General features: G+C 56.3%; 1 protein-coding gene across 1 annotated transcript in view; it reads left to right on the forward strand.

The window, feature by feature from the left end:
• The window catches only part of COL11A2 (collagen type XI alpha 2 chain), a 66,181-nt gene that overhangs the window by 36,723 nt on the left and 5,370 nt on the right, over positions 1-24,088 (forward strand). Inside the window, exons 27-60 of the mRNA XM_054976785.1 lie at positions 1,417-1,470; positions 1,610-1,717; positions 1,882-1,935; positions 3,921-3,974; positions 4,579-4,623; positions 5,402-5,455; positions 6,374-6,418; positions 6,901-6,954; positions 7,035-7,088; positions 8,722-8,775; positions 8,988-9,095; positions 11,220-11,309; positions 12,615-12,668; positions 13,580-13,687; positions 13,954-14,061; positions 14,146-14,199; positions 14,303-14,356; positions 15,099-15,206; positions 15,334-15,387; positions 15,585-15,638; positions 15,750-15,803; positions 16,269-16,322; positions 16,597-16,704; positions 17,498-17,551; positions 17,663-17,716; positions 17,941-17,994; positions 19,005-19,058; positions 19,790-19,897; positions 20,183-20,236; positions 20,334-20,387; positions 22,639-22,746; positions 23,265-23,318; positions 23,419-23,454; positions 23,557-23,610. Of these exons, the coding sequence (XP_054832760.1) occupies positions 1,417-1,470; positions 1,610-1,717; positions 1,882-1,935; positions 3,921-3,974; positions 4,579-4,623; positions 5,402-5,455; positions 6,374-6,418; positions 6,901-6,954; positions 7,035-7,088; positions 8,722-8,775; positions 8,988-9,095; positions 11,220-11,309; positions 12,615-12,668; positions 13,580-13,687; positions 13,954-14,061; positions 14,146-14,199; positions 14,303-14,356; positions 15,099-15,206; positions 15,334-15,387; positions 15,585-15,638; positions 15,750-15,803; positions 16,269-16,322; positions 16,597-16,704; positions 17,498-17,551; positions 17,663-17,716; positions 17,941-17,994; positions 19,005-19,058; positions 19,790-19,897; positions 20,183-20,236; positions 20,334-20,387; positions 22,639-22,746; positions 23,265-23,318; positions 23,419-23,454; positions 23,557-23,610 (2,268 nt within the window). The remainder of the gene's footprint in view (positions 1-1,416; positions 1,471-1,609; positions 1,718-1,881; positions 1,936-3,920; positions 3,975-4,578; positions 4,624-5,401; positions 5,456-6,373; positions 6,419-6,900; positions 6,955-7,034; positions 7,089-8,721; positions 8,776-8,987; positions 9,096-11,219; positions 11,310-12,614; positions 12,669-13,579; positions 13,688-13,953; positions 14,062-14,145; positions 14,200-14,302; positions 14,357-15,098; positions 15,207-15,333; positions 15,388-15,584; positions 15,639-15,749; positions 15,804-16,268; positions 16,323-16,596; positions 16,705-17,497; positions 17,552-17,662; positions 17,717-17,940; positions 17,995-19,004; positions 19,059-19,789; positions 19,898-20,182; positions 20,237-20,333; positions 20,388-22,638; positions 22,747-23,264; positions 23,319-23,418; positions 23,455-23,556; positions 23,611-24,088) is intronic.

Consider the following 24,088-nt stretch of genomic DNA (forward strand, 5'->3'; position numbering starts at 1 on the left):
CTTCAGGACTGTGCCCCATCATGATGGCACCGTCTGATTTGGCTGCTCAGTGACTTCGTAAAGCCAAGAGAGAAAGGGGGCAAGATTTCCTGTCCTCACCCGGACAGGAAGAACTTTTTCACATTTCAAAGGTCCCTCAGTTTAATAATAGCGTCATAATCACAGTGTGCTTGTACACTGCCTTCTGGGCAGATGAGAGTGACCCACTCAGAGCAATGAACAAAGTCAGTGTGTTATTATCCTCAAAATCCAGCTGGGGAGCTGGGGCTGAGCGGCTTCCCCAGGGCCACCTGCAGAGCTCATGGCAGGAGCGGGAGTCGAACCAGCAGAGTGCCGATTCACAGACCAGCTGCTTAACCACTATGTTACAGCAGCTCTTACAATAATAGCTGTGGTTATATACTATGTTCCTGCTCAGGGTGGTGTACATAGTCAGTGCTATTATTATCCCCACAATTCAGCTGGAAGCCGCAGCTGAGAGGAGGGGTTTCCCCAAGGCCACCTGCTGAGCTCATGGCATGAGTCGAACCAGCAGAGGACTGGCTTGGAGCCCAGCATCTTAACCACCATGCTACAACAGCCCTTGCATCCTTCTCCACTCCTTGCTGCTGGGGGGAGGGGGGCTGGTCCTGTGTCCAGAAAGGGCACAAACATACACCATACACATACAACACCCCCCTTTGTTAGCCCTTAGACCTCATTTTTTGCAAATCACACAACCCTCCCCCCCCCGTATTCTTTTCCTTCATTCTCTTTGTGCATAAAGTATATTGTGTCTGACAAAAAGGGTTCCTGCCCTCACCGAAAACTGTGGCGCTAAACGTGTCCGCTGCAAAGGTGCCGCAGGGCTCCTTTCCTTAGTTTTGCATGCACTGGTCACGGGGGACCCAATCCGGGTCTTTGGCGCTCAAGGGGGGGCGGGGGGTGTCGTGAGAAGGGGCCCCTGATTTGTAACTCGTGCAAACCTTGCTTGGGAGTAATTCTGGAGATCTTACCGGCAGATAATATTTACCGCTCTCAAACCTACTGCAAACTGTCAAGTCCTCAAGCGAGGATTCGTGGCAGTACTTTGGGGGGGGGGGTGTCAGGCTGCCTCTGCCATGCCCCCCCCAAGTCTTTCACACACAGGAAGAGTCTGCCTTCCTTTCTATACCTGAGGAACACAGCAAGGCCTGCCTGGCCACGAGCAAGCATGGGAGAGTCAGAGGGTTCCTCGGGAGCAAGCTGGCCATTGTCGCTTGCAAGTCTCTGCACCCCTTGCGCGGGGAAAGGTGCAGCCAAGCCCTACAGCTGCTGAGTGCCTTTGCCTTCTAGGACAGAGACGGGCGCTTGTTTGGTAGGGGGAGGCCCAGAGACCCTGCCCCCCAACACACACACACACACACACCCCGGCCTCAACGTTTCTGTTTCCTGCAGGGAGAAGAAGGATTTACTGGCTTCAAGGGGGACGTGGGGCTGAAAGGTGACCGGGTAAGTGTGCCCCTCTGCTCCTCCCCCCCCCGCCCCGGGAAACTCCTCCTCCTTCTACCGGGGCTTCCCCCCCCCCCACAGCACTCTTTGGGTATTTCTGGTTCCTGCTTCACCCCCTCTGCCTCCTCTCCATGCTCAGGGGGAAGTCGGTGTCCCGGGATCCCGAGGTGAGGATGGCCCGGAAGGTCCCAAAGGCCGGACGGGCCCCCCTGGAGATCCAGGCCCCCTCGGGTTAGTCGGAGAGAAGGTAAGGAAAGGTCCCAACTGGCTGTGGCTGTGGGAGAGGGAGGCCCAGCCTGCCTTTCCCCAGCCGGGAGGGGTCCTCCCCGGCGTGCGGCTCGAGTCCCACATGCAAAAGAGCTTCCCTCCCTCCCTTTCTTTCTCTCTCTCCCTTCCTCTCTCTTTCCACAGGGGAAACTGGGTGTTCCTGGCCTGCCTGGCTACCCGGGGAGACTGGGCCCCAAGGTCAGTACTTTTATTTATTTTATGAACTTCATCTATACCCCACCTTTCTCCCCAAGGGAGCCACGGCGGCTCACATCACGCTCCCCTTGTGAGGTAGGCTAGGCTGAGAGGGTGTGGCTGGCTCAGGGCCGCTCAGCCGGCTTCCTCGGGAGAGCGGGGATTCGGACCTGGTTCTCCCAGATTGCAGCCTGACTCTCGAGCCACTGCACTGGGCTAGCCTTCAGTAGGAGGCCAGAAGAGCTCCACCGCCTCCTTCATTTTCAGAAAGGCCCTTGAGCTATAAAGGGCAGTCCGATAGCTGGAACGGAGGGGAAGCGAAGGGCCCGGGGGGGCACAGACTCACTTGCTGACATGGTTCCAGAGGGGCAGCCGCGTCCGTCTGTCTGTAGCAGCAGAAAAGAGCAAGAGCCCAGCAGCCCCTGGAAGACTAACCAGATGGGTGGCAGGGCATGACGTGATCCTGCCGTTTTCAGCCCACCCTCTGTGTTTGTTCCTTAATGCCGGAAGAAGACCCGTTGGAGGCTCCCGTTCAAGAGTTTTTGGATCACATTGGGCTGATTTTGACTTCCTGGACTCTTGTTTTCACCCAACTCTGTTTCCCACAAACACTTTCCTCCTGTGGTGGGAGCAAGCCCGCTTCTGCCTTGGCCCGGTTGAGTCGAGATCCAAGGGAGACGTTCACAAGCGCATCAGCGTCCTGAACTTTAGAGTCATGTGGGTCAAGGAGGAATACTTCCCGCGTGGCCCTAAACCTCTCCTTCCAATGACGCAGGGAAACTGTCCTGTGTGACCTCCCAGTTTGACTTGGTTAGGATCCCAGGAGTGATACTGGGGCCAGCACTGGTGCTAGAGAAGCCCGGAAATGTCGTTGCAAAACAGGCCTTCCTCCAACTCAGACTGGCCTGGAAGATGCCTCAGGTATGGCCACCTGGATTCATGCCACGGTAGCATCACGGCTAGACTAGACGAACCGTTTCGAGCTCTTAATTGAAGAGAAGTCGAGTATAAGAAAAGACTGCTGTAACGCAGTCTACACAGGTCTCCCTTCAAAGTCAACTCAGAGACTCCAGTTGGTGCAGAACAGGGCAGCTTTATTATTATTGGGGGTGGGGGGGGGTTGAGCACGAAATTTGAAATGTGGTGCTGGAGGAGAGTTTTGCGGATACCGTGGAAGGCCAAAAAGACCAATAAGTGGGTTCCAGATCAAATCAAGCCTGAATTCTCCCTAGAAGCTAAAATGGCAAAATGAGGCTATCGTACTTTGGCCACATCACGAAAAGGCAAGATTCTCTGGAAAAGTCAATAATGCCAGGAAAAGTAGAAGGCAGCAAGAAAAGAGGAAGACCTAAAACGAGAGGGCCGGACTCAATCAAAGAAGCCACGTCCTCCAGTTCGCAGGATCTGAGCAAGTCTGTTAATGATCGGACGCTTTGGAGGTCTTTCATTCATAGGGTCGCCATAGGTCGGAGGCGACTCAGCTGCACATCATACACACACACACACACGCACACAGGTGGAGAATGCATATCACTGCCATTCTTCAGAGGTTTGGGTATCGCATACGAAACCCTTTGTGGCCTCGGCCCCTCATATCCACAGTACCGTGTATAGTATGTACTGTCCGTTGAGCTAGGTAATTTCTGCCTTAACGCCTCCCATGAATGTTTATGCTTTGTTGCAGCTCTGTTCAGATTTCTGCTTCATTTCAGATTTCTGCAATCCGAACCCCGTTGCCTAGTTTATCGGGTGTCCCAGCCTGTTGATTGTTATTCGACTGTGTCATCCTTGTTGAGTCGCAGTGAGAAAGGCAGGCTGTCAGTAACACAAATAAATTTTAAAAAATTCTCCCCACGAGTCCTTGACTCCTTCCGCAGTTCTGCGTTCCTAGAAGGGTCTGCCAAGCGCCTTTCCTCCTCGTCGCGACCTTCGCCTTTCTTGCCTCCAGCCCTCCTCCCTAACGGCCCCTCTCCCCTCTCTCTCCCCAGGGCTCGCAAGGCTTCCCCGGATTCCCTGGGACAAACGGCGAGAAGGGAGGACGGGTGAGCAGTCCTGAGTTCTGGCCCTGGGAAGGAGAGGAAGGGCTGGGGGGAGGGGGTTGTTCCAATTTTGGGGGCCTCATAAGAAGCCCCATCAAGAGAGGGAGGGGGAGAGGGTGGGCCAGGGGCCAGGCAGGGCTGGGGGACACCCTGGAAGCTTCAGAGAGGGATGAAGGAGTCATCATAAATAAATGAAATAAATTTTCGTGGGCTATGCAGGATGTGTTTGCTGCTGATGGGATGGATCCAGCTCCATTGGTGGCGAAAGGGGGGGGGGGCGGAGAGGGGCCTGTCTTTGAATCACCCGGCGGGGCCTAGAAGCCCCTTTCGGGTCCTCCATCCTGACCGCAGGAGAGACATTGCGTGGGTGGGGGTGGAGAAAAGGCACTCTGTACATGCTCGCTGCCCCCTCATTAATATTTCACTGGGTTTGCGGCCCTTCCTGAACAGGTTTTATTTTCTTCTGTTCACAATTATTGGGGATTTTGCCCCTCCTGCTATTTGCTGGTAGGGCAAAGGAAACGGAGGGAAGGCCCCGGGTGTGGTGGGTGGGTGTTTGCAGGATCCGGCTCCTGAGGTCTTCCCGTGTTCTTTTCCTCCTCCGCAGGGTCTCTCTGGGAAGGCAGGCCCCCGAGGCGAGCGTGGCCCCACGGTGAGTGCTTCTGTGGGGGGGAGGGAGCAGAAGGCACATGGTCCTCTTTCCATCTCGGCTCCCCCCCCCCCCCGGTTTCCATCTAGCCCTTAATTTTGAGCCAGAGACCCCCAAGGGACACGCTGTCCCCCCTCCCCATTCCCATAGAAGCAGTTCTTCCAGAGTGGAGCCCCCCCCCCCGTTACATCCTGCCCCCTCCGTGTGCAGCTGGAGGGATCCCCAAACACTTGAATGCTCAGTAACCAGAACTCGGACCCTCCAGCTGAAGGCCCGGAGCAGACAAACCTGGGCTGGGAAATGTCCAGGTTGAGCAGGTACCGGAGGGCCAGCTGAAGAAGGCAGGCCATGCTCAGCCCCCATCAGAATCCATCCCCTCCCGGAATGGGAACGGGAATTGGTTACCAACAGCCTTGCGATTAGGGCCGTTTCAAAGGGAAGGAAGGAGCAGCACCCCCACCCCAACACGCGTCTCCCCTGCCATGTTGTAAGGCCCCAAAGGGAGACGGGAGGTGGGGGTGGGCCAGAGGGTCTTTTCTGCTGGACTGGCTGAGCCTGGCCCCGCCCCCCAACTCCACCCCAGGCTCTGGGACGTGGGTCAGCACACGAGCGAGTGCTGCAGTTCTGCTGGGCGGGGGCTCAGCACCAGGGACGAGGGGGTCCCTTGAAGATGGCAGAATGGGTGGCATGGCCCAAGTGTGGAGGTGGGAGGGAGCGTGGGGGTCAGGCCCGGCTCTGGTTCTGTTTTCACCTCTGCTTGCTCTCCCCTCCCTCTCTCCAGGGACCCAGAGGTCAGCGTGGGCCACGAGGAGCCACCGGGAAGCTGGGAGCAAAGGTTGGTTGTAGCCCCCCCCCAGGGACTGGGCTGATCTCCCCCCATGGGGGTTGCGGGAGTGGGGGGGGGGGGGGTTGGGCGTAGCCTGCATGAATGAATGTGTGAAAAAGGAGCAGCCAAAAGCTGCTGGGCATTTGTCATGCAAATGAGCCTTCTGGCCAGTGTGCATTTGACGTTTGCATGACAAGTGCCCCTCCCCCGGCTTCTTTTCCACATCAGCATTGACCAGTCCGGAGGCCAAAAGGGCTGAACGGGGATTTAAGCCTGAAAATGCCCTCTGGGTGCGCAAACATGTGTGCGCTAAGACTGTTTTCTCACACGCGAAAGAACCTGAGTGTCTCTTTATCAAAGTCTCTTCAGAAACTCTCTTTTCTGCACTCTCTTATGAACGGTGCTAGTCGGGAGGGGGGAAGTAGGCACAGCTTCGCAGGCGGGTTGCCAAAGAGCCCTTGAGGAGACCCCCCCCTTTCCCCTTTCGGCTGTTCAGGCTTGGCAAAGCCCCCCATCTTTCCCTTCGTCCAATTTGCACCAGAAAAGCCTTCCCCCGCCCCCCGGCCTGGTTCCACTGGAGAAAATGGCTGCATGGCGGCTTTGGAGGGTGGGCTGTGTGTGTTGCCCTCCCCCACTGAGGTTGCTCCCTTATCCCAAGACTCCACCCCCCTAATCTCCAGAACTTCCCAACCCAGAGTTGGCAACCCTGCCTGGCTCCCTCTCTTTCTGTCTTTCTCCCTGACAACTTCCTGGGCGGGGGCGGGGGAGGGGTCAGTCTTTTGTCAGGGAAACTGGGTGGGGGAGATATGGAATTTCCTTTTGGCCACTGCGGCAGGCAGCAGGTACATGCTGCCTGTGTGCCTGCTCCCATTCCCACATGCGCACCCATCTGACTCCGCCCTTCCCTCTTGTCCTCTCTCCACCCAGGGCACCTCCGGCAGCGAAGGACCCGCCGGACCTCCCGGGGAGCGGGTGAGTGAGTGGACAGGCAGTTCTCAGCGCCCCCCCCCCCCTCCGTGCCCCCAGAGCCATGTCAGCCGACTGCCCATTTACCGCTGATCTAGGCAGATCACGAGAGGGAGGGCAGGAAGGGTTACACCAGTGCTTAGTTCTCGTGGCCCCTTCTTACACGCCCAGGGTAATGCCGATTGCCACCTTGGGGTCAGGTGGCAATTTTCCCCAGGCCAGTTCAGCTAGGGATCCTGGAGCTGTTTTGCCATCTTCTGGGCATACTGGGGGGGGGGGTGGTATGTAGGGACAGGGGAAGGTAGTTGTGAATTTCCTGCACTGTGCAGGGGGTTGGACTAGATGACCCTGGCGGTCCTTTCCAACCCTATGATTCTACGATTGGGTACTCCATGTCTCAAGGCAAGCTGCCCAAGGGCCCCCACACCCCACGAAATCCTCCACCACCACCTCCTCTTTGTCATGGGCTGTTCTTTCTCCTTCTTTAGGGGCTGCCCGGACCACAAGGGCCGAATGGGTTCCCCGGACCAAAAGGACCCCCGGTGAGTTGACAGCCACCCTTTGCCCCTACTTCTTACCTATCCCTGCCACCCACTGACCCCTTTCTGTCATCTGTCTTTAGGGCCCCCCTGGGAAGGACGGGCTCCCTGGCCACCCTGGACAGCGTGGAGAAGTTGTAAGTTCCCCTCTGATGGGTGCTTTCCCTGTTTCTCTTACCGCTGCTGCTACTACTTAATGCTTCTGATTGCTTCTAGGTTGCTCCATCCCTGCTCCTCTCTTCCGCTTCCTTCTGCTCTGCTTGTACTCCTTATTTCCGCACTACCAGGTAACGATTTATCTCAGACCTTTGTATTCATCTTGCGATATAGTTGTCCAGCCACCTTAAGGAAAGGTTGCCTAGAAATGTTCTACGGAAAATAAATTCTTGAAGTACTCAGAGGTTACTCTTTGCTTACTCCTGTTGTGTTTCCTGTACAGCAGCATTAGTGTGTGTGTTGAAATTCTAACCGCCTGCCACTAACGCTTCAAATGTACAACGCAGTTTGGTTTCTCCTGTGCATTGTTACTCCAACACTACTCCACGTTTACTCCTAGGTTACACGCTAGTCAAAGAAACGTTTTGGCAGGCCCTTCCATTATGCTCTTGCCCATCAATTCTTTACTGAATTTTTCACTTTTTCTGTTTCTGTGTGATTCTTCACTGGGGGGGGGGGGGTGAGCTCTCAGGCCTGGTCCTCAGAGGGGTCCCATCTTGGGACCAGGAGGCTGTGCTTGTGATCCACTTTGGGATCTCTTGATTGAGTGCAGTGGCACCTTAGAGACCAAAAGGCTTTGTCGGGTATAACCTTGCGAGAGGCAGCGCTCCCTTCCTCAGATACCAACTTTGACTCTCAAAAGCTGACACTCTGAAAATCTTGCTGGTCTCTCCGGTGCCATGGGACTCAAATCCGGCTATTCTACTGCAGACCAACACGGCTACTTATCTGAAACTATCTTTTGGCTCTCTCTAACGGTTTGGGCACAGATGAGGTTATTCATTATATTCAGAAACTTGGTGTGTGTGTGGAGGGGGCCTGATTCCCCACTCACTTTGCCCCCCAGTAGAGACTGCCCTCAAGGTTGGCAGCTCTAGCTAGGGAAGTTCATGGAGATTGGGGGGGGGGAGATTGGGGAGGGCAGGGTTTGGGGATGAGAAGGGACGCCAGTGGGGTAATAAACCATAGAATCCACCCTCCAAAGGAGCCATCTTCTCCCGGGGGACTGAGATCAGTTAGAAATCTGCAAAATTGACTGGCCCCAGCTGGAGGGTGGCAATCTTACCCCCAGGCCTCTGGAAAACCCACTGCCAGCCATGTCCCAGCAACTGGTGCCCAAAGGTAGACTGCTTCTCCACATGGAGGCTCCATTCTCAGCGCTTCTGCTAGATAACATGTGCCGTAAGCCAATAAGCTTTAGCATCAGAGCGCCTGACTGGATTGGACCCAAAGGCCGCCCTCGCCCAGCATCCTGGTGTCCAGCAGGCGCCTCTGAGGAGGCAAGAAACAGAGTCTCAGGACATGAGCCCTTCTGCGCTGGCTGTACTGCAACACTGGCACTCTGCACATGCTCAGGGGCACTGTTTCTTTTCCGCACGTCCCAGGGCTGGACCCAGGCAGTGCTAAACAAAGTGTCCCATCTGATCCTGGCTCTAAGCAAGTCCTTTGATCTACCCCCCAGTATCTGAGAGGGGTGGCAGTGGGTCCACTGGGTAGCAGGAACTCCGCCCAAGGGAAAAGACCCACAACCCGTCTCTGTCTTTCTCCCTGCAGGGCTTCCAAGGAAAGACTGGCACCACCGGGCCTCCGGGCGTGGTGGGGCCGCAGGTAAGGAGCGGATGATCTCTCACCCCAGCACGGATCAGGGGTGAGGGGCTGATCAGACCCCCCCCCCCCAGGATTCAAGCTCGACTGGACTTCCTCATTCTTATGGCATGGATAAGGGGCAGGGAGTCGGACCAGGCCCCGAGTCTGGGAGGTGGGGGATCCAGGCCACCTTCCTCCACCTCTAAGGAGGTCTCCCCTCCTTCCTCTGCCAGGGCCCCGCGGGAGAAACTGGACAGATGGGAGAGAGGGGGCACCCGGGCCCGCCTGGACCGCCCGGGGAACAGGGCCTGCCTGGACCATCCGGCAAAGAAGGCACCAAGGTAACGAGCAGCCCCAGGTTTGTGCAGAAAGGAGGGTGGGGGCCGCCTCGGGGGCAGACGCGTCTCCAGGGCAGGTGCAAACTAGGCCCAAACCTAAGAAGAGCCCTGGGTCTGCGTGGTCCACCATCCTGTTTCACTCAGAGGCCAACCAGTTACTCTAGAGGGCCAACAACTGAGCATGGCGGCCGAGGCCTTCCCCTGACGCTGCCTCCTGGCACTGGTGTTCCGAGGTAGACTGCCTCTGGATGTGGAGGTTCCCTTTAGTCACCATGTAGCCACCGGTAGCCACTGACAGGCCTCTGCTCCATGGATCTGTCTCATCCCCTTTTGAAGCTGTCCAGTACCTGTGGCCATCTCTACATCCTTTGGCCGCGAATTCCACACCTTAATCACTCGTTGAGTAAAGAAGTATTTCCTTTTGTCTGTCTTGACATCCGCCTCATTGGTTGCCCTTGAGTTCCAGTATTTGGAGAGAGGGAGAGAACGTTCTCTGGCCAGTCGTTCTGCTCCAAGCGTAATTTTACATAACTCTTTCATATTCCCCCCCCCCCCTTAGAGGTCTCTTTTCTAAATTGAAAAGTCCCAGACGCTGCAGCCTTCCTCATAGGAGAGGAGCTCCGACCCCTTAATCATCTCGGATGCCTCTTCTGTCTTTTTTCCAGCTTTGCAATGTCCTTTTTGAGATAAGGTGACCAGAATTGTACACAGTGTTCCAAACGGGGTATCACAAGGACATTGTAATATTGCCTTTTATTTTCCATCTCTTTCCTAATAATCTTACTGGATCACGGGAATGTAGTCAAGGTAGTTTATCTGGATTTCAGTAAAACTTTTGACAAGGTTCCTCATGCTGTTCTGATGGGTAAACGGGTGTAATGTGAACTGGACTCTAGGATGGTTAGATGGCGAGGGAACTGCTTAGATAACCGCACCCAAAGAGTAGTTGCCAATAACATCACAGCTGATTGGAGGGAGGTGTCCAGTGGGGTGTGACAGGGCTGGGTCCTGGGCCCCGTGCTGTTCAATATTCTTATAAATTATCTGGATGAGAGATTACTCCGAATTCAACGAGATCTGAACACGCTGGAAAAGTGGGCAGATTGGAATAAGGTGCAATTTCACATGGATAAGTCCTGGATTCTCCACCCGGGTAACAAAAATGCAAAGCAGGCATACTGAATGAGAAATGCACTTCTGGGGAGCAGAGTGTGCGGACAAGGTCTTGGGATACGGGCGGATGGGAAGCTAAATAGGAGCAGGCAGTGTGATGCAGCAGCAAAAAAGGCAAACACAGTCTTGAGGTACATCAACAAAGGCATAACATCCAATTCACAGGATGTCATTGTCCCATTATTTACCATGTTGGTCAGGCCCCGCCTGGAGTCTTGTGTTCAGTTCTGGAAGCCTCGATTCAAAAAGGATGTGGACAAAATCGAGAGGGTGCAGAGGAGAGCGACGAGGATGATCAGGGGTCCGGAGACTGAGCCCTCCGAGGAAAGACAGAGGGGCCTGGGAATGTTCAGTTTGCAGAAGAGGAGGTTGAGGGGGGACATGTTTGCTTTCTTGACGTATTTAAAAGGCTGTCTCTTAGAGGAGGGAAGGGAGCTGTGCCTGTTGGCAATAGAGGATAGGATTCGAAACAATGGATTTAAACTATAGGAGGGAAGGTACCGGCCAGACATTAGGAAAAACTTCTTCGTGTTAAGAGTAGTTCAGCAGTGGAATCGGTTGCCTGGAGATGTGGTGGGTTCCCCCCCATTGACAGTCGCCGAGGAGCGGCTGGACAAATCCTTGTCGGGGATGCTTTAGGCTGTTCCTGCCTTGGGCAGGGGGTTGGGCTAGATGGCCTGTGAGGCCCCTTCCGGCTCTATGATTCTATGATAATCCTCGGCACGGAATTTGCCTTTCTCACCACTGCCGCACTTTTGGTCAATCTTGGGGAGCTGTGGCAATTGCAGTTCCCTGCACGGGATTGCAGGAGCTCTGTCAAAGAACAAGCTCTTCAGGGAAGACCTGATCCACACAGCCCAGTTCGGAACGGAAGCGCCGTTCTGTCCAGGTCGTCTTCGTGCTCCGGGGCCGAGCGTGTTTGTGGGGAGGCCAAGTATTCTCTGTGTGTTTCAGGGGGATCCTGGCCCAGTTGGGGCTCTAGGGAAGGACGGCCCAGCGGGACTGCGAGGATTTCCTGGAGAACGTGGCCTGCCCGGGACTCCCGTATGTACCTTTCCTTTTTTCCAGAGAGATGTTCCGTTTCTGGAAACATGGAGACCTGGGTGGGGGACTCATCGTCCAGGGAGAATGGGGGGGGCATTTAGGGGGAAATCTGAACTATTTCATGTTAATCTTTCACTGTGGATTGGCTCAAAATTATCCACATCCAATAGAATGACCTAAGTTAACCGGAGGAGGGAGATGTGTCCAACGTGCCCTCAGTTCTGCCCCATTTCTGCCCGTAGCTTTCTTTGGGTTTCATTAACCATTCCCAATATTCAGAGCTCGTCCCACTCTGAGCAGAGGTGGGCTGCTTGCACAGAGCCACTGACTTTCAAGAACAATTCCTGGGGGGGGGGGGTTGGGGGGCAGAAGTTTTCTGCAGCGTCCAGGTGCAAGGGTGGACCTCGCTGCGCCAGTTCCCTCGCATGAAGCTGCTTTTTCAGGCCCCCAAATTAAATCCTAACCCAAAGGGTCATTGGGGGCAGTGCCCACGAGGAAGTCTGATCTACCCAGGACACATTCAACACGCCCCCCCCCCCGGCCCACTCTCCCACGCAAGGCCGGCACTCAGATAAGCTTCCTCCCAGCTGCCTCTGCTTTGACCCTGATATCGGCCTGACTCATAACAAAATTAGGGCAAAGGCAGACCTATAGGAAAAAAGGGGCTCCCAGGGTGTCTCAGCCCTCTGAATAAAATGACTGATACGCCAGCCGATAAATCAAGCTCTGGCCTGGCTGCCGCTTGGGATCGGTTGGAAGGAGGTGTTTCTTGGGGACATCACAAGCGCTGATCAATCAGAGCTGTGCACAGCTAGATGTTGCTTAAAACGGACTTTTCCGGAGCCCAGCTTTGGGCAAAAGGGGTCAGTTTGGGCAGGGTGCAGGAACGGCGTGCCCAGCGTGGTTCTTCTTCTCAGAAAACGTCATTTCCCTCTTTATTGCGGGCTGCGCCTTCCGAGGGGCGCTGACTTTCTCACAGGGCCCATCTTGATTGCCCCACCAGGACCCACGGCAGCATCTGCTCACGAGCAGGAGCGTCACGTGGAGGGGCTCAGGGAAGACACTTTGGGAGTCAGGGGGGAATGGATGTGACCTGCGCAGAAATTTCCAGAAAGTCACTTGGGGGTAAAGAGCCGTTAGGGTGGGACCCTCCAAAGCCCGAAGAAAATCCAGAGAAAGGGCTGCTCTGGGGGGGAACGCCCCAGGCACTTCCCCTCCGGCCACCTCCCTCTTGTGAGCTTTCTGGTCTGAGCAAAAGGATTTTCTCTCTCTCTCTCTCTCTCTCTCTCTCTCTCTCCCCTGCAGGGTGGTGGCGGTTTGAAAGGCAACGAGGGACCCGCTGGCCCCCCAGGCCCAGCCGTGAGTACTTCCGCTCCCCTCTTGGCCCCGCTGCCTCCTCTGGCCCCAGAGACCCTCCGTTCCTGGCCTGGGCCATGGCTCTGCTGTCTTTCTCCTGTCCGGGGTGCCAGGGCCCCACCCATGCCATGTGGTTTGAGGCCGGGATTTGTGGGATCGGGCGTGGGAGGGAAGGGGAGGGAGGACGCCCTCGTCTAGAGGACCAGATAAAAATATACTTGGTTGCAAACCCGCACCCAAAATCTCAGCGCGGCCGGGAGGTTTGGCTGAAACATGTCGAGAGGCCCAAGGGTTATGAGATGCTCAGCGCCTGGCAGTTTGACACAGTCTTGTCCATCAAACTGTCCATCAAACATACGATAGGTCTGTAGGCCACAGCAGGACATCGTCTTGGGCGGGAATGAAAAGAACCACTTTGCGGGATGAGACCACCCCCCCCCGCCAATCCCATCTCGTCCTGCCCTGTTCTTTGCTAGTGACCAGCCATATACACAATTAATGGGATAATCCGCTTTCTGTTGTTTTCTTCTCAGCAGTGGATCCTGCTAGGAGATAGAGAGCTTTTGAACATAGACGTTCCATTCTCAGCGATTGCAGCTAAAAGCCCTCGCTAGACCCGTTCTCTAAACGTTTGTTTTTATAAATGCTGCCTGCATAGGCCCAGGTCCCCTGTGCATTTTAAAGTTTTTCTTGCAACCGTTTGCATTTGTATGCCCAATTCAGCCGCCTGGCCGCTCTCTCTGCATCCCATCTTTGGGGACAGCCTGCGCCAGTTTTGAGCACTGCACTGAGCTGAGGTAGAGGGACGGATCCCAGAGGGAAACGGGATAGAGGAGTGCTGGTTTGAATTCCTTTTCTCCTGAACTCGACTTCTTCCAGGTTTTGACTCTAATGTCCTCTTTGGTTTCTTCCAGGGGTCTCCGGGGGAGAGGGGAGGGCCTGGGTCTGGAGGCCCCATCGGACCGCCGGGAAGGCCCGGGCCCCAGGGGCCGCCTGGCCCAGCTGGGGAGAAGGGAGTTCCCGTGAGTATGGGGTGGAACCCGGACTCCTGGGTCCCCTTGGAAGGGGGATGGGTAGCACGTGTGACGTAGGTGGGGGCACGGGACCCATGTCAGTGTGTGGTGGGGGGGTAGGTGGATGGCCAGGATTCCTGTGGGATCCGCTCAGGGCCTCATTCTGGGATGCCTTGGGAAAAGTTCTGGAGGGCTGAGTGGGTCTCCCTCCATGGTGGGCAGCCTGCTGGCTGCAGCCTTCCTTCAGCTCTCGCCGTCCCTCTTCCTTCCCTCAGGGTGAGAAAGGCCCCCTTGGCCCGGCTGGCCGTGATGGAGTCCAGGGTCCTGTTGGGCTGCCTGGGCCAGCAGGCCCTCCGGGGGGCCCAGGCGAGGATGGCGACAAGGTAAGAGCCCCCAGCCACAACCCTCTGCCCGCCCCTCCGGTCTCTGAGGGCAGCCTCCTCACGCATGTCTCTTTTCCCCTGCAGGGCGAAGTGGGCGACGCGGGGCAGAAGGGGGCCAAAGGCAGCAAAGGGGAGCACGTAAGTGTGACCTGGCCACAACTGGAGGGCCCCCCTCACCCAGAGCGGGGGTGGCGGCTGCTGTGAGTCACTCTCAGCATCCTCTTCCTCTTCCTCTCCACAGGGGCCGCCTGGGCCACCCGGTCCGTTGGGAGGCGTCGGGCAGCCGGGAGCGGCAGTAAGTACCCCAGCTGAGTGGGGCGCCACTCACATCTCTCGAGCCTCACGTGCATTCCCAGGGCACGTTCTCCCATCTCAGCCCGGAGGCGAACGGGAGACCTCCTCACCCAGCGGTGGGCAGTGCAGTTGTATTAGAGGCCTCATCCGTGCGCTGTCTCTGCCTGGATGCACGCTGGTGCCCTGGGATACGATGCACCCATCTTTCCGTCTTGGCTGCATGGGGGGGGGTGAAGTGCCCCCCCCCCCGCTCCTCAGCTCGGCAGCCCCTTTCCTGGCCAGCAACTGTATTGCTGCACGCCCCCCCCCCCACTGGAGGCAGGAACGCTTTGCCCCGCAATGCACAAAATACATTAGTCTGCCCCGTGCTGGAAGGCTCTTTCTCGTCTCGTGCCACCTGGGGGGGGGGGTAACGCTGTGACGGCTCAGGGCCGGCTTCCACAAGCAAGGCAGTGCTGCAGCCCAAACCCGGGCAACGACCCTGCCTCCCTCCGGATTGTGCCTTGTGGGAAATCCTTTTCTCTTGGAGTGCCGTGTAGGGCCAGGCGTATCCACGGTGGGGTGCTCAGTGCAGGCTTCTAGCCCTGCAGGAAATCTGGGTCCCCCCCCCTCCCCGCAACATGCAGCTCCCCCTTGCAGAATGCAAGAATTCTGCAGTGCGGGTTGCATTTCGCCAGCGTGCTGCTCTGTGCTTCTGAGCTTTTGGGCAGTCCAACCTGTCTCTCTCTCCCCTGCCGCTTTAGGGTGCGGATGGAGAGCCCGGCGCCAGGGGTCTGCAAGGCCACTTTGGGGCCAAAGGGGACGAGGGAACGCGCGGATTCAACGGCCCCCCTGGGCCAATTGGTTTGCAGGTGAGCATGTGAGAAGCAACCCCCCCCCCCCCGAGATGAAACTCTGCCCCGCCTCCCACCTGACCCCACAGGTGGGTGCACTGGGAACCGCTTGACCCTCTTCCTCTCTCTTTCTGCCTCCGGACAGGGCCTGCCGGGACCCTCTGGGGAGAAGGGCGAGACGGGTGACGTGGGGCCTATGGTAAGCACCCCCCTTTGGAGCCACTTTTTCTTTCCCCAAACGAAACCTGTTTGTGATCTCTTATTGCTTGACTTCTTAGCCAGAACTGGCACCCAAGGGGGGTTCACAGAAATCAAACCCCTGTAAAGGTTGCCATTCAAGCTCAATACGAAGTATTCTTCCTGACTGCGCCTTCTGCTTGTGATCTCTTCTCATAGGGCCCCCCCGGACCACCAGGGCCACGAGGCCCGGCCGGACCCTCTGGAGCTGACGTGAGTGTGCTCCCTTCCTCCCCCACCCCCTCCCCTCCCTGGGGGCTTAATTTCCAGGGCTGACATTACAATTCCATTGTAATGAGAATGGTGGCTTTTTTTTCAACACAGGGTCCGCAAGGCCCCCCGGGAGGTATAGGGAACCTTGGCCCCCCAGGGCAGAAGGTAAGTGGGCAGCTGGTCTCCTAGGACATTTGTGAGACCAGGGCTGACAGCCAGGACTCCTGGGTTCTCTGAAAAAAGGGGTTCAGGTAGAAGACTAGTAGTTGCAGGACAAGAAGCCGGGACCCCCTTGCGTTTTCTGCAAAGAGAACAGTGTGTGGAGGGGGCTTAAAGGCAAAGGGTTCGATTTCTGCTCCCCTCCCCTTTCCCAGTCCCCAGGTGGGCTTTGAATCTTGCAGGGGACGATCCGGCATCCTGCTTCACAGAGTGGCCTGTTGGCTGCTCCAGAGGGCCATCAGCCGGGCGTAGGGGCTGAGGCTGCCCCGAGGTTGCCTCTTGGCGTGGGTTCCCTGCCTCTAGGCCCCGTGGCCCGAAGCCCGCGATCGACCTCTCCCTCCTGAACCTGCCTGCTCCCCTTTTCAAGCCGTCTCGGCCCCTGCTGCTCATCTCCTCCTCTTTCCGTTTCAGGGTGAGCCTGGCGAACAAGGGGGGCCCGGAGTCCCTGGAGAGCTAGGTGGGAAGGTGAGAGCCTCCGTTACCCCCCCTCCCTTTATTTCTTCATTCCTGCTTTGCAAACGTGGCTCCTGCCCTCCCCCCCCACCCGCCCACCCACCTGCCATGGGATGGCTGGCAGAAGCAGCGCGTGAGCACCTGCTCCCCTTACCTGGGTCGGTATAGAGTCCCGAAGTCCGCCTTTCTCCACCAAGCTCAACCACAGTTCTCGCCTCCCACTTCTGCACTTTCCACAGTCTCCCCCAGCACCAGCCGCAACCTTTCCCCATTTCCCTCCTTTCAGGGCCCGCGGGGTGAAAGAGGGGAGAAGGGAGAAGCGGGGGCTGCAGGTGAGCCTGGACCTCCGGGTGGGAAAGGCCCGACTGGGGACGACGGACCCAAGGGGAACCCGGTAAGTGGTATTGTGGCGATTGGGAGGGAGGGAGAGTTCCAAAAGAGGCGCCTTGTGTGACCCGGACACAGGCAGCAGCCCCAGGAAGATGCCGCGGGAAGTGGCTCGGGCGGGGAGGTCTCCTTCCAGGACTGGACTTGGGTGGGTTTTTCTCCGGCGGCTGATTGTGATCTGAGATTCCTGCTTCTTGCATCCGGTTAATCAGTTTGGCGGGTTCAGGTGCAGTTCCAGAAAATGGCCAGGCCTGTTCGGTTGGAAGCAAAAGTGGCATCAAAGAAATGAATTGTTTTTATAAAATGTATACAGTCATACAAAAAAGTCCCTGTTGTCTGTTATCGCTTATATGTAATTAGAATAAGTTTGAATGGTTCGTGAGAGGAAGCTCTGTCGTTTCCACGGCTGTAGTCCACGAGCCTTGATGTCAGAGCCAAGCTACAAGTGACGCCTGACACAGGTTGGACACCAGTCAGCTTCCCTCAAGTTTTGATGGGAAATGTAGGCATCCTGGTCTTGCAGCTGTAATGGAGGGCCAAGCTGTAAAACCAGGACGCCTACATTTCCCATCAAAACTTGAGGGAAGCTGACAAGTGTCCAACCTGTGTAAAGCGTCACTTGTAGCTTGGCTCACAGAGTGGTGCTCCAGAGTTTTCTCTCTGTGCAGGAAGAGACCTTGAATGGGTTGGAAAGCAGAGGCCTGGATCCTCGGATGGAGAGTTCTGAGAAACTGCCGGTTAAATTCTTCCCCCAGAGTGTTTAATGTCTCCCTCTCTCTCTCTGCGCCTCTCTCTATCAGGGCCCAGTGGGTTTCCCCGGAGACCCAGGACCCCCGGGTGAAATGGGACCCCGCGTGAGTATAGCCCCTCTCTTCTTCCCGGGCTTAGAGCCTCCCAGAGGCACCTGGTAGGTGCCAGAATCAGGGCCAACAACCAACCATGTCCTTTCCGTCCTCTTCCGAAAGGGCCAAGATGGAGCCAAAGGAGACCGGGGAGAAGACGGAGAGCCAGGGGAGGCGGTGAGTGTGGTTCCGGGCCAGATGGCAAGTGGGCCGGAGCCTGTTTCTGGGCTTAATTAAAAACCCCAACTGCCAGTCCCCAAAGGGGGCCCCTGTTAGCTTTGGCCATTGATGAGGTTCTTTGCCTCAAATTCCAGCTCAGAGCTCTGTTCTTCCTGTGCCTTTGGACGGGACATTTGGGTTCTGTGCTTGTTCTGACCCCGTCTCCTCTCTCTTCTCTCCAGGGTTCTCCAGGCCCAACTGGTGAGAATGGCCCTCCCGGCCCTCCAGGGAAGAGGGTAAGTGAGAAGGGTCTTTGGGAGGCACCCCCAGTAGGAGAAGCCCAGGCCTGCCTTTGGGCCGGGCCGGCTGCTTGGTTCTCCTCCCCTCTGGTCTTCTGAGATGGCCACTCTGGCGCCTCCCCGGGAGCAATAATAATAAATAACAGTAATAACATTTGATTTATATACCGCCCTTCAGGACAACTTAACGCCCACTCAGAGCGGTTTACAAAGTATGTCATTATTATCTCCATAACAATCACCCTGTGAGGTGGGTGGGGCTGAGAGAGCTCTGGAAGAGCTGTGAGTTAGTTTCAAACGTTGCAAACATGCAAGCGCACATCCCAGGGAGCCTTTGACCTCAGAGGAGACTCTGCCTTGTCCGAAAGGGCCTGTTTGAGGTCAAGACACCCAGAGTCCCTTTCAGCCTCTCCTTGGGTCTAATCGGTGTGTGTGAACGTTGTTGATGCCGGTTGGGAAGCGGCAAAGGGAGGGCCGGTGGCTGTTTTACATTCCAATGGCAAACCCCCGGCAAACCCCCGCTGAAAAAAGCACTTTCACGGCGCCTGCGAAGCCGAACTCTCCGCAGCGTCCCACACCCAGCATTCGCCTGCCTGCCTGCCCCCCAAGTGGAAATGATTCTGGGCCGGTTTCCAATGCCTGGTAGACTTTTGAAGCCTGGTTTTTAAATCCAAATCTGGGGGTCGGGAAGGATGCTGAGACCAGGAGACACATACAGCGTGAGGAAGCCGGCCCAGACTGCGGGCTCCTCCGATCCAATCTTTTGCCCCTCTGCCTGAGTCTCAAGCACAGAAAGGACGTCTCCAGCCCCTGAGGTCCTTTCCCCGGAGAAGCTGAACCGAGCACCCTGCAGGAGTGGCCCCAGACCCAAAGCCAGCCTGGCCCATAGACTGGAAAGGTTTTTCCGCCTAGCCTGGCCCCCAGGCCAGCTTTGCAAGGTTTGCTGGGACAGAAGGGCCCGTCGCCTGCCCCCTGAGCCCACCCCACCTCCTCTCATCTCTTCACAGGGCCCAGCTGGTACTCCAGGCCCCGAAGGGCGGCAGGGGGAGAAAGGCGCCAAGGTGAGAGTCTCGGCCAGGGAAACTGCGTAGGAGCCGGTCTGCCACAGCATGGATCACTGCACAAGGGGATTCGGGCCCTCCGACTGGTTCAGATGGCATTTTGTAAAAGGCAGCAGGCAGGCTTCTGGGTCACACCGGCCTCCGTTCCTCAGGGTGGTGCTTCAGAGCCATAGGATTTTCTATATACTATTCAGGCATTCATGTGTCTATGCAAGACTAACCTCCAGGGGCTACCAGAGGAGTTGCGGCTGTCTCTGGGGAACGGACGGTGCACCACTGGCCTTGGGGAAGGGGCTGCTGTGCCCACCTGGAGCCGTTTGGAGTCTCCCTCTCTCCCAACCCCCCAAGTGGGAAATGGCTGGACAACATTTCCAGGGCATCATCGAACGTATCGTGTGCAAACGTTACCTAAAGCGTCCTTTTTTCATCCTCACACTAGAGGGTTGGAGGCGCTGCCAGCCAGGGGGTGGATCTGGTGCAAACCCCAAAGGCCCTAATCAGTAGAGTGATCTCCCCGGGGGCACTGGAGCGGGGGGGGGGGGGAAGGGTGCCCAGCAAAAGAGATTTTTGCCTTCAACCAGCACACACCCCCAGAGACCCCTGCTGCATGCCCAGCAGATGGCAAAACGCCGTCAGGATCCCTGTTTACGTTGCAGTATACGTTCCCCGAGCTGGTTGCAGAGAGCAAGAAGGATTAGACCCCTATTTCACCTTAACTCTGCCCTCCCTAGGGAGAAACGGGTGCCCTTGGACCTCCTGGGAAGACGGGGCCGGTGGGCCCTCAGGGAACTCCTGGGAAACCCGGAACAGATGGGCTGCGGGGGATCCCCGGATCAGTGGTAAGGAAAGATTGCCCAGAAGCTTGGCTTCCCTGGGAGGGTTGGGGGGGAGGGGCTGCTGAGTTGGACGGGGGGGGGCGTTCCTTCTGTTGGAGAGAACAGAGCCAACCGGGGGGGGGGCTGCATGTGTTAAGTACCTTAATGGGGGGGCCTTGTGGGAGTTGAATTCCACCTCTGGACTCCTGAGTTCCTTGGTGGATTGGAGGGTTGGGGGCGAGGGCCATGTGTGCAAAGCAGGGCTGGAGCAGAGGCACCTTGACCCCCCTCGTTCCCTGTCTCTTCCAGGGCGCACAAGGCAAACCAGGGGCCACGGGTCAGGCTGGGCCCCCGGGACCAGTGGTGAGTGTGTGGGGCTTGCTCTCTTGGGGGTGGGTGGGGGGCGTTGTGGGCCGACGGGTGGGGCTAAACGCTTCCTTGGTGGTTTCTCTCCATACAGGGCCCCCCAGGTTTGCCTGGGCTAAAAGGCGACTCTGGACCCAAAGGAGAGAAGGTGAGTTGGCAGTTGTCGTTTCATTCATTCGTTGATATCATGCCTTGGGGTGGGGGGCAGCTTCCCAGAGTCCAAGAAGACGGGTCTCTGCCCCACAGAGCTTTCTAGGCCTCGGGGAGGGGGAACTGAAGCAATGCAGGAAAAGTGCACGTGGGGAGCGGGGGACAAGGAATATGTGCTGGGGCCAGAAGCAGACAGGACGCCCATATTGGGGGGGGGAGGCGTTCCCCTAGCCATTGCCCCTGCTGCTGATGGCACCCTTGTTTCTTCTGTATGTGGATCCTAAGAGCCTTCAGCAATTGAGGTTCTGTCGCAAAGGGCCAGTGGAGCCAGCAAAGAAGGGGGGGGGCACCGTCAAGAAGGGGGCCAGTAGGGGCTTGCTGCATTTTTATCTCCTGCAGCTCAGGCTTAGCTTCCTCTGGTCTTCATGCGGTCCGCGGGAGAGATATTCCGGGCGGCTGGCTCAGCAGTCTACCTCGCCCCCCCGCCCCCGCGCCCCGCTTGCGCGCTCAGAAATTAACGCTCAACCTCAAATGCGTATTTATCCCGTTAAGTGGATATTTATTCCCCACTTTTTAAAAAAGAGTAGTGTTGGGTTGGTGGGGTCCCGGTCTCCACCCCGTCAGCACTGTGCATAACTGCCTTGCGCTGTGAACACCACGCAGCAGGTGTCCCTCTAGAACTCAGACTATGTTTGTGTGTCCGCACCCTCCCGGTGCCAGGTCCTGCCCCCAGTGGCGTGTGGCCTTACCCTGAGCAGCTGGAGGGCCCCCGGCAGCCCTGGCCCCCGCCCTCCTTTCCCTGGATTAGGAGTTCCACGGAACTTGGGTCAAGGGGTTCTAATGAGAGCCTCCCCGTGGTCCTCCTCCAACCACTGCTACTTACCAGCGTGTGCCAGGTGCGGTGCTAATCAAGGGGCCTCTCTGTCTGGAATTCTTAGTGCCTCATTGGATGTATGAGCTACAGAAGGGTGGGTGGGTGGGGGTCTTTGCTAGGGGAGGGGGGATAGCAAGGCCCATGTCCCAGGAAGACCCCAGTGCAAGAGCTTTGGAGAATGGAGGAAGCCAGGAAAAGGGGGGGGGATCTATGCAATGAAGAAAGGGAGGGTGGGGGGCAGAAGTTCTGACTCTCAAAAGTTGATGGCTGCCACCTGGGCCAGGAGCAGACAGCGACTGGTCAAGACGTGGAGCCACAACCTCTCGGACTCCAGGTCCTGCCACGGAGGTCTGCGGCCAGCGTGCTCTGTAGCCCTTCAAGAGGCATCCGATGGAAGCCAAAACAAGACCCCCCACCAAAGCGGGGTGGAGGCTGGGGTGGAATCTTGCAACTTGCAAGCACCTATCGGGCAACAGCGGCGAGGAGCTCCTCAGTGCCCACGATTTGAAACAAACAGAACTCTTTTCTTTAAAAGCATAAAAACATTTTTTTTTAAAATTGTGAAAGAAGGCAGGTATCTCTGGTTATGCTTTTGAAAGAACTGACGGCGGGGGTTTGCATCTTTGAACGGCGTGAGACGAATTACACGTGAGCGGCACGTGAGCGGCACTTACGCGTGTTTCCGCCTTGCTTTCCTGTTCACTCGCACACCGCGCTCACGCTGCACTTGAACCCGGGTTCGGGCAGGCGTGGGTTTTCCCCTGTTCCTCCATACAAGGGGTGACATCCCATAATGCACCCTCCTCTTTGCGCTTGAGATACAGCCTAGTCTTTGTTTTTTGTTTTTTATAAAGAATCTTATTTAAAAGAAAAGAAAGTAAAGTAAGTGCATAGTAAAAAGATTATACAGATTCTAGATTAGACATTAAGTTGAGACTTATACAATCTTATACAAACAAAAAGTATGTAAACAATACATCTGTAATAGTTTTGGCAGTTAAACAAACAATACTTTGATCTAATAAAAAAGAACGTTGCATATTTGAGTTCCCTTCGCCTAAATACGTAACATTTCTCCTTCCCTCCCTCTGAGCTTCTGTATCAGTTATACCTAAATAATCAAAAAGATCCTTCCATTTTTTCCAGAACTCAGTTAAGGGTCTGTTATGTAAATAGATAGTCAGTTTGGCCATTGAAGCGTATTCATTAATCTTCTCTCTCCTCTCTGGAAGACCTGAACAGGCAAGCCGAGTGTCATTCTGGGAGCCCCCTTGGGGAGCTCGATTCCAGTCGCCTCCCTGTTACGTTGGTCATGACCGTACTGGAGGCAGCACGTTTGCTGGTTGAGAGCCTTTGTCTTTCCGTCCCTCCGCAGGGCCACCCTGGTCTCATCGGCCTGATCGGACCTCCGGGAGAGCAGGGGGAGAAGGGAGACCGAGGCCTGCCTGGCCCACAAGGCACCAAGGGGCCCAAGGGAGAGACCGTGAGTATGGAGGGGCCAGGAGCTGCCCCTGGGGCCTCCTGCGCTGGTTACTGTGCGTCGTCTGGTCCTGCCATCCCTGCCCCTTCTCCTGCTTTTGTGATCCATTTTCAGCAACGTATAAGGTTGCCGTCACTCCTCTGAACAAAGTTTGTTTGTTTGTTGAAATCTTTGTCCCCCACCTTTCCTTTGGGCTCAGGTTTGGAGACTCCCTTCCCGTTAAGTGGCTGTTGCAATGGAGGAAGTGCCACTTAATTCTGGGGAAGGCTCCTGGGGGTGGTGGTGGTGGATCCCCCCCCCACTGCTTGCAGCGTAATAGGGGGTGGCTGGGGAAAGCAAGTGGGCTTGTGGGAGGGGACTGGAGCCGCTTAGAGGGCCCTTACATTGGGGTGGGGAGGGAGGGGGCAGGCACCTTCGTCCTGGCTTGCGCTCATATAAATTGGGGAGGGGGTGCCAGGCCACCTGGCTGTGGCTTTGGGCTGCCTTCTCGCTCATCCTCTCCCTCTGCTCTTTCCCCACAGGGAATCCCCGGTCCAACTGGTCCCATTGGCCCTGGAGGGCCCCCCGGACTTCCTGTGAGTGGCCCCCAGTGCCCTCTTCACCCCACTTCCCCCCTCTTTCCCTACCTCTGGAGTTTCACTCCCTGCTTATGCTTTTTCTTTCTTTCTTTTTCAGGGTCCACCTGGCCCCCAAGGTGCTAAAGGAGCCACGGTAAGAGTGTTCCCCCCCACACACAAAGACCCCCCCATTGGGGGCCTGGAGAGCCAGGCTGTGTCCCCTGGGACTGCTAACATCCCCGGCTTCTGTTTCTAGGGTCAAGCAGGCCCCAAAGGTCAGCGTGGGCTCCCCGGACCACCAGGACACCCGGTATGCCCCCCCTCCCTCAACCCCCCCCCCAGTCTCTGGGCTACCTTTTGGCTCCTTCTGCAGGTGCCTTAATTGAGATGAACGCAAGGAAGAAACTATCTCCACTTAAGTTTGCTTGCAAATATTGTCATTTTTTCCTCCTTGTCGAATGGTTGTTTTTGCAATATCTGCTGCCAGTTTTTGACTTTACACTTTAGAAGAAAAGATACAACTATGTCTAAAATAAGGGAAGAAATATCAGAAGAGTTACTTCGACACCTTGAGATTTAGGTTTTTAGAAAGATGCCACCCCCAAAGTGGGTTTCTTAATGAAGTTTGAAAATGACAAGGTTGGGGTTTTTTTGTGATATGAGATCCCAGATTTTGGATGTGCACAAAAATTTGGCTTACGCCTTAATGAAATCAGCTCTTGACCAGCCGCCTGCTGGCCTACAGTGGTTTTGGTTGATTTCTTCACCCACTTTTCGATTCAATGAAG

The sequence above is a fragment of the Eublepharis macularius genome, chromosome 4 (genome assembly GCF_028583425.1).
Source record: "Eublepharis macularius isolate TG4126 chromosome 4, MPM_Emac_v1.0, whole genome shotgun sequence".
Classification (NCBI taxonomy): Eukaryota; Metazoa; Chordata; class Lepidosauria; order Squamata; family Eublepharidae; genus Eublepharis; species Eublepharis macularius.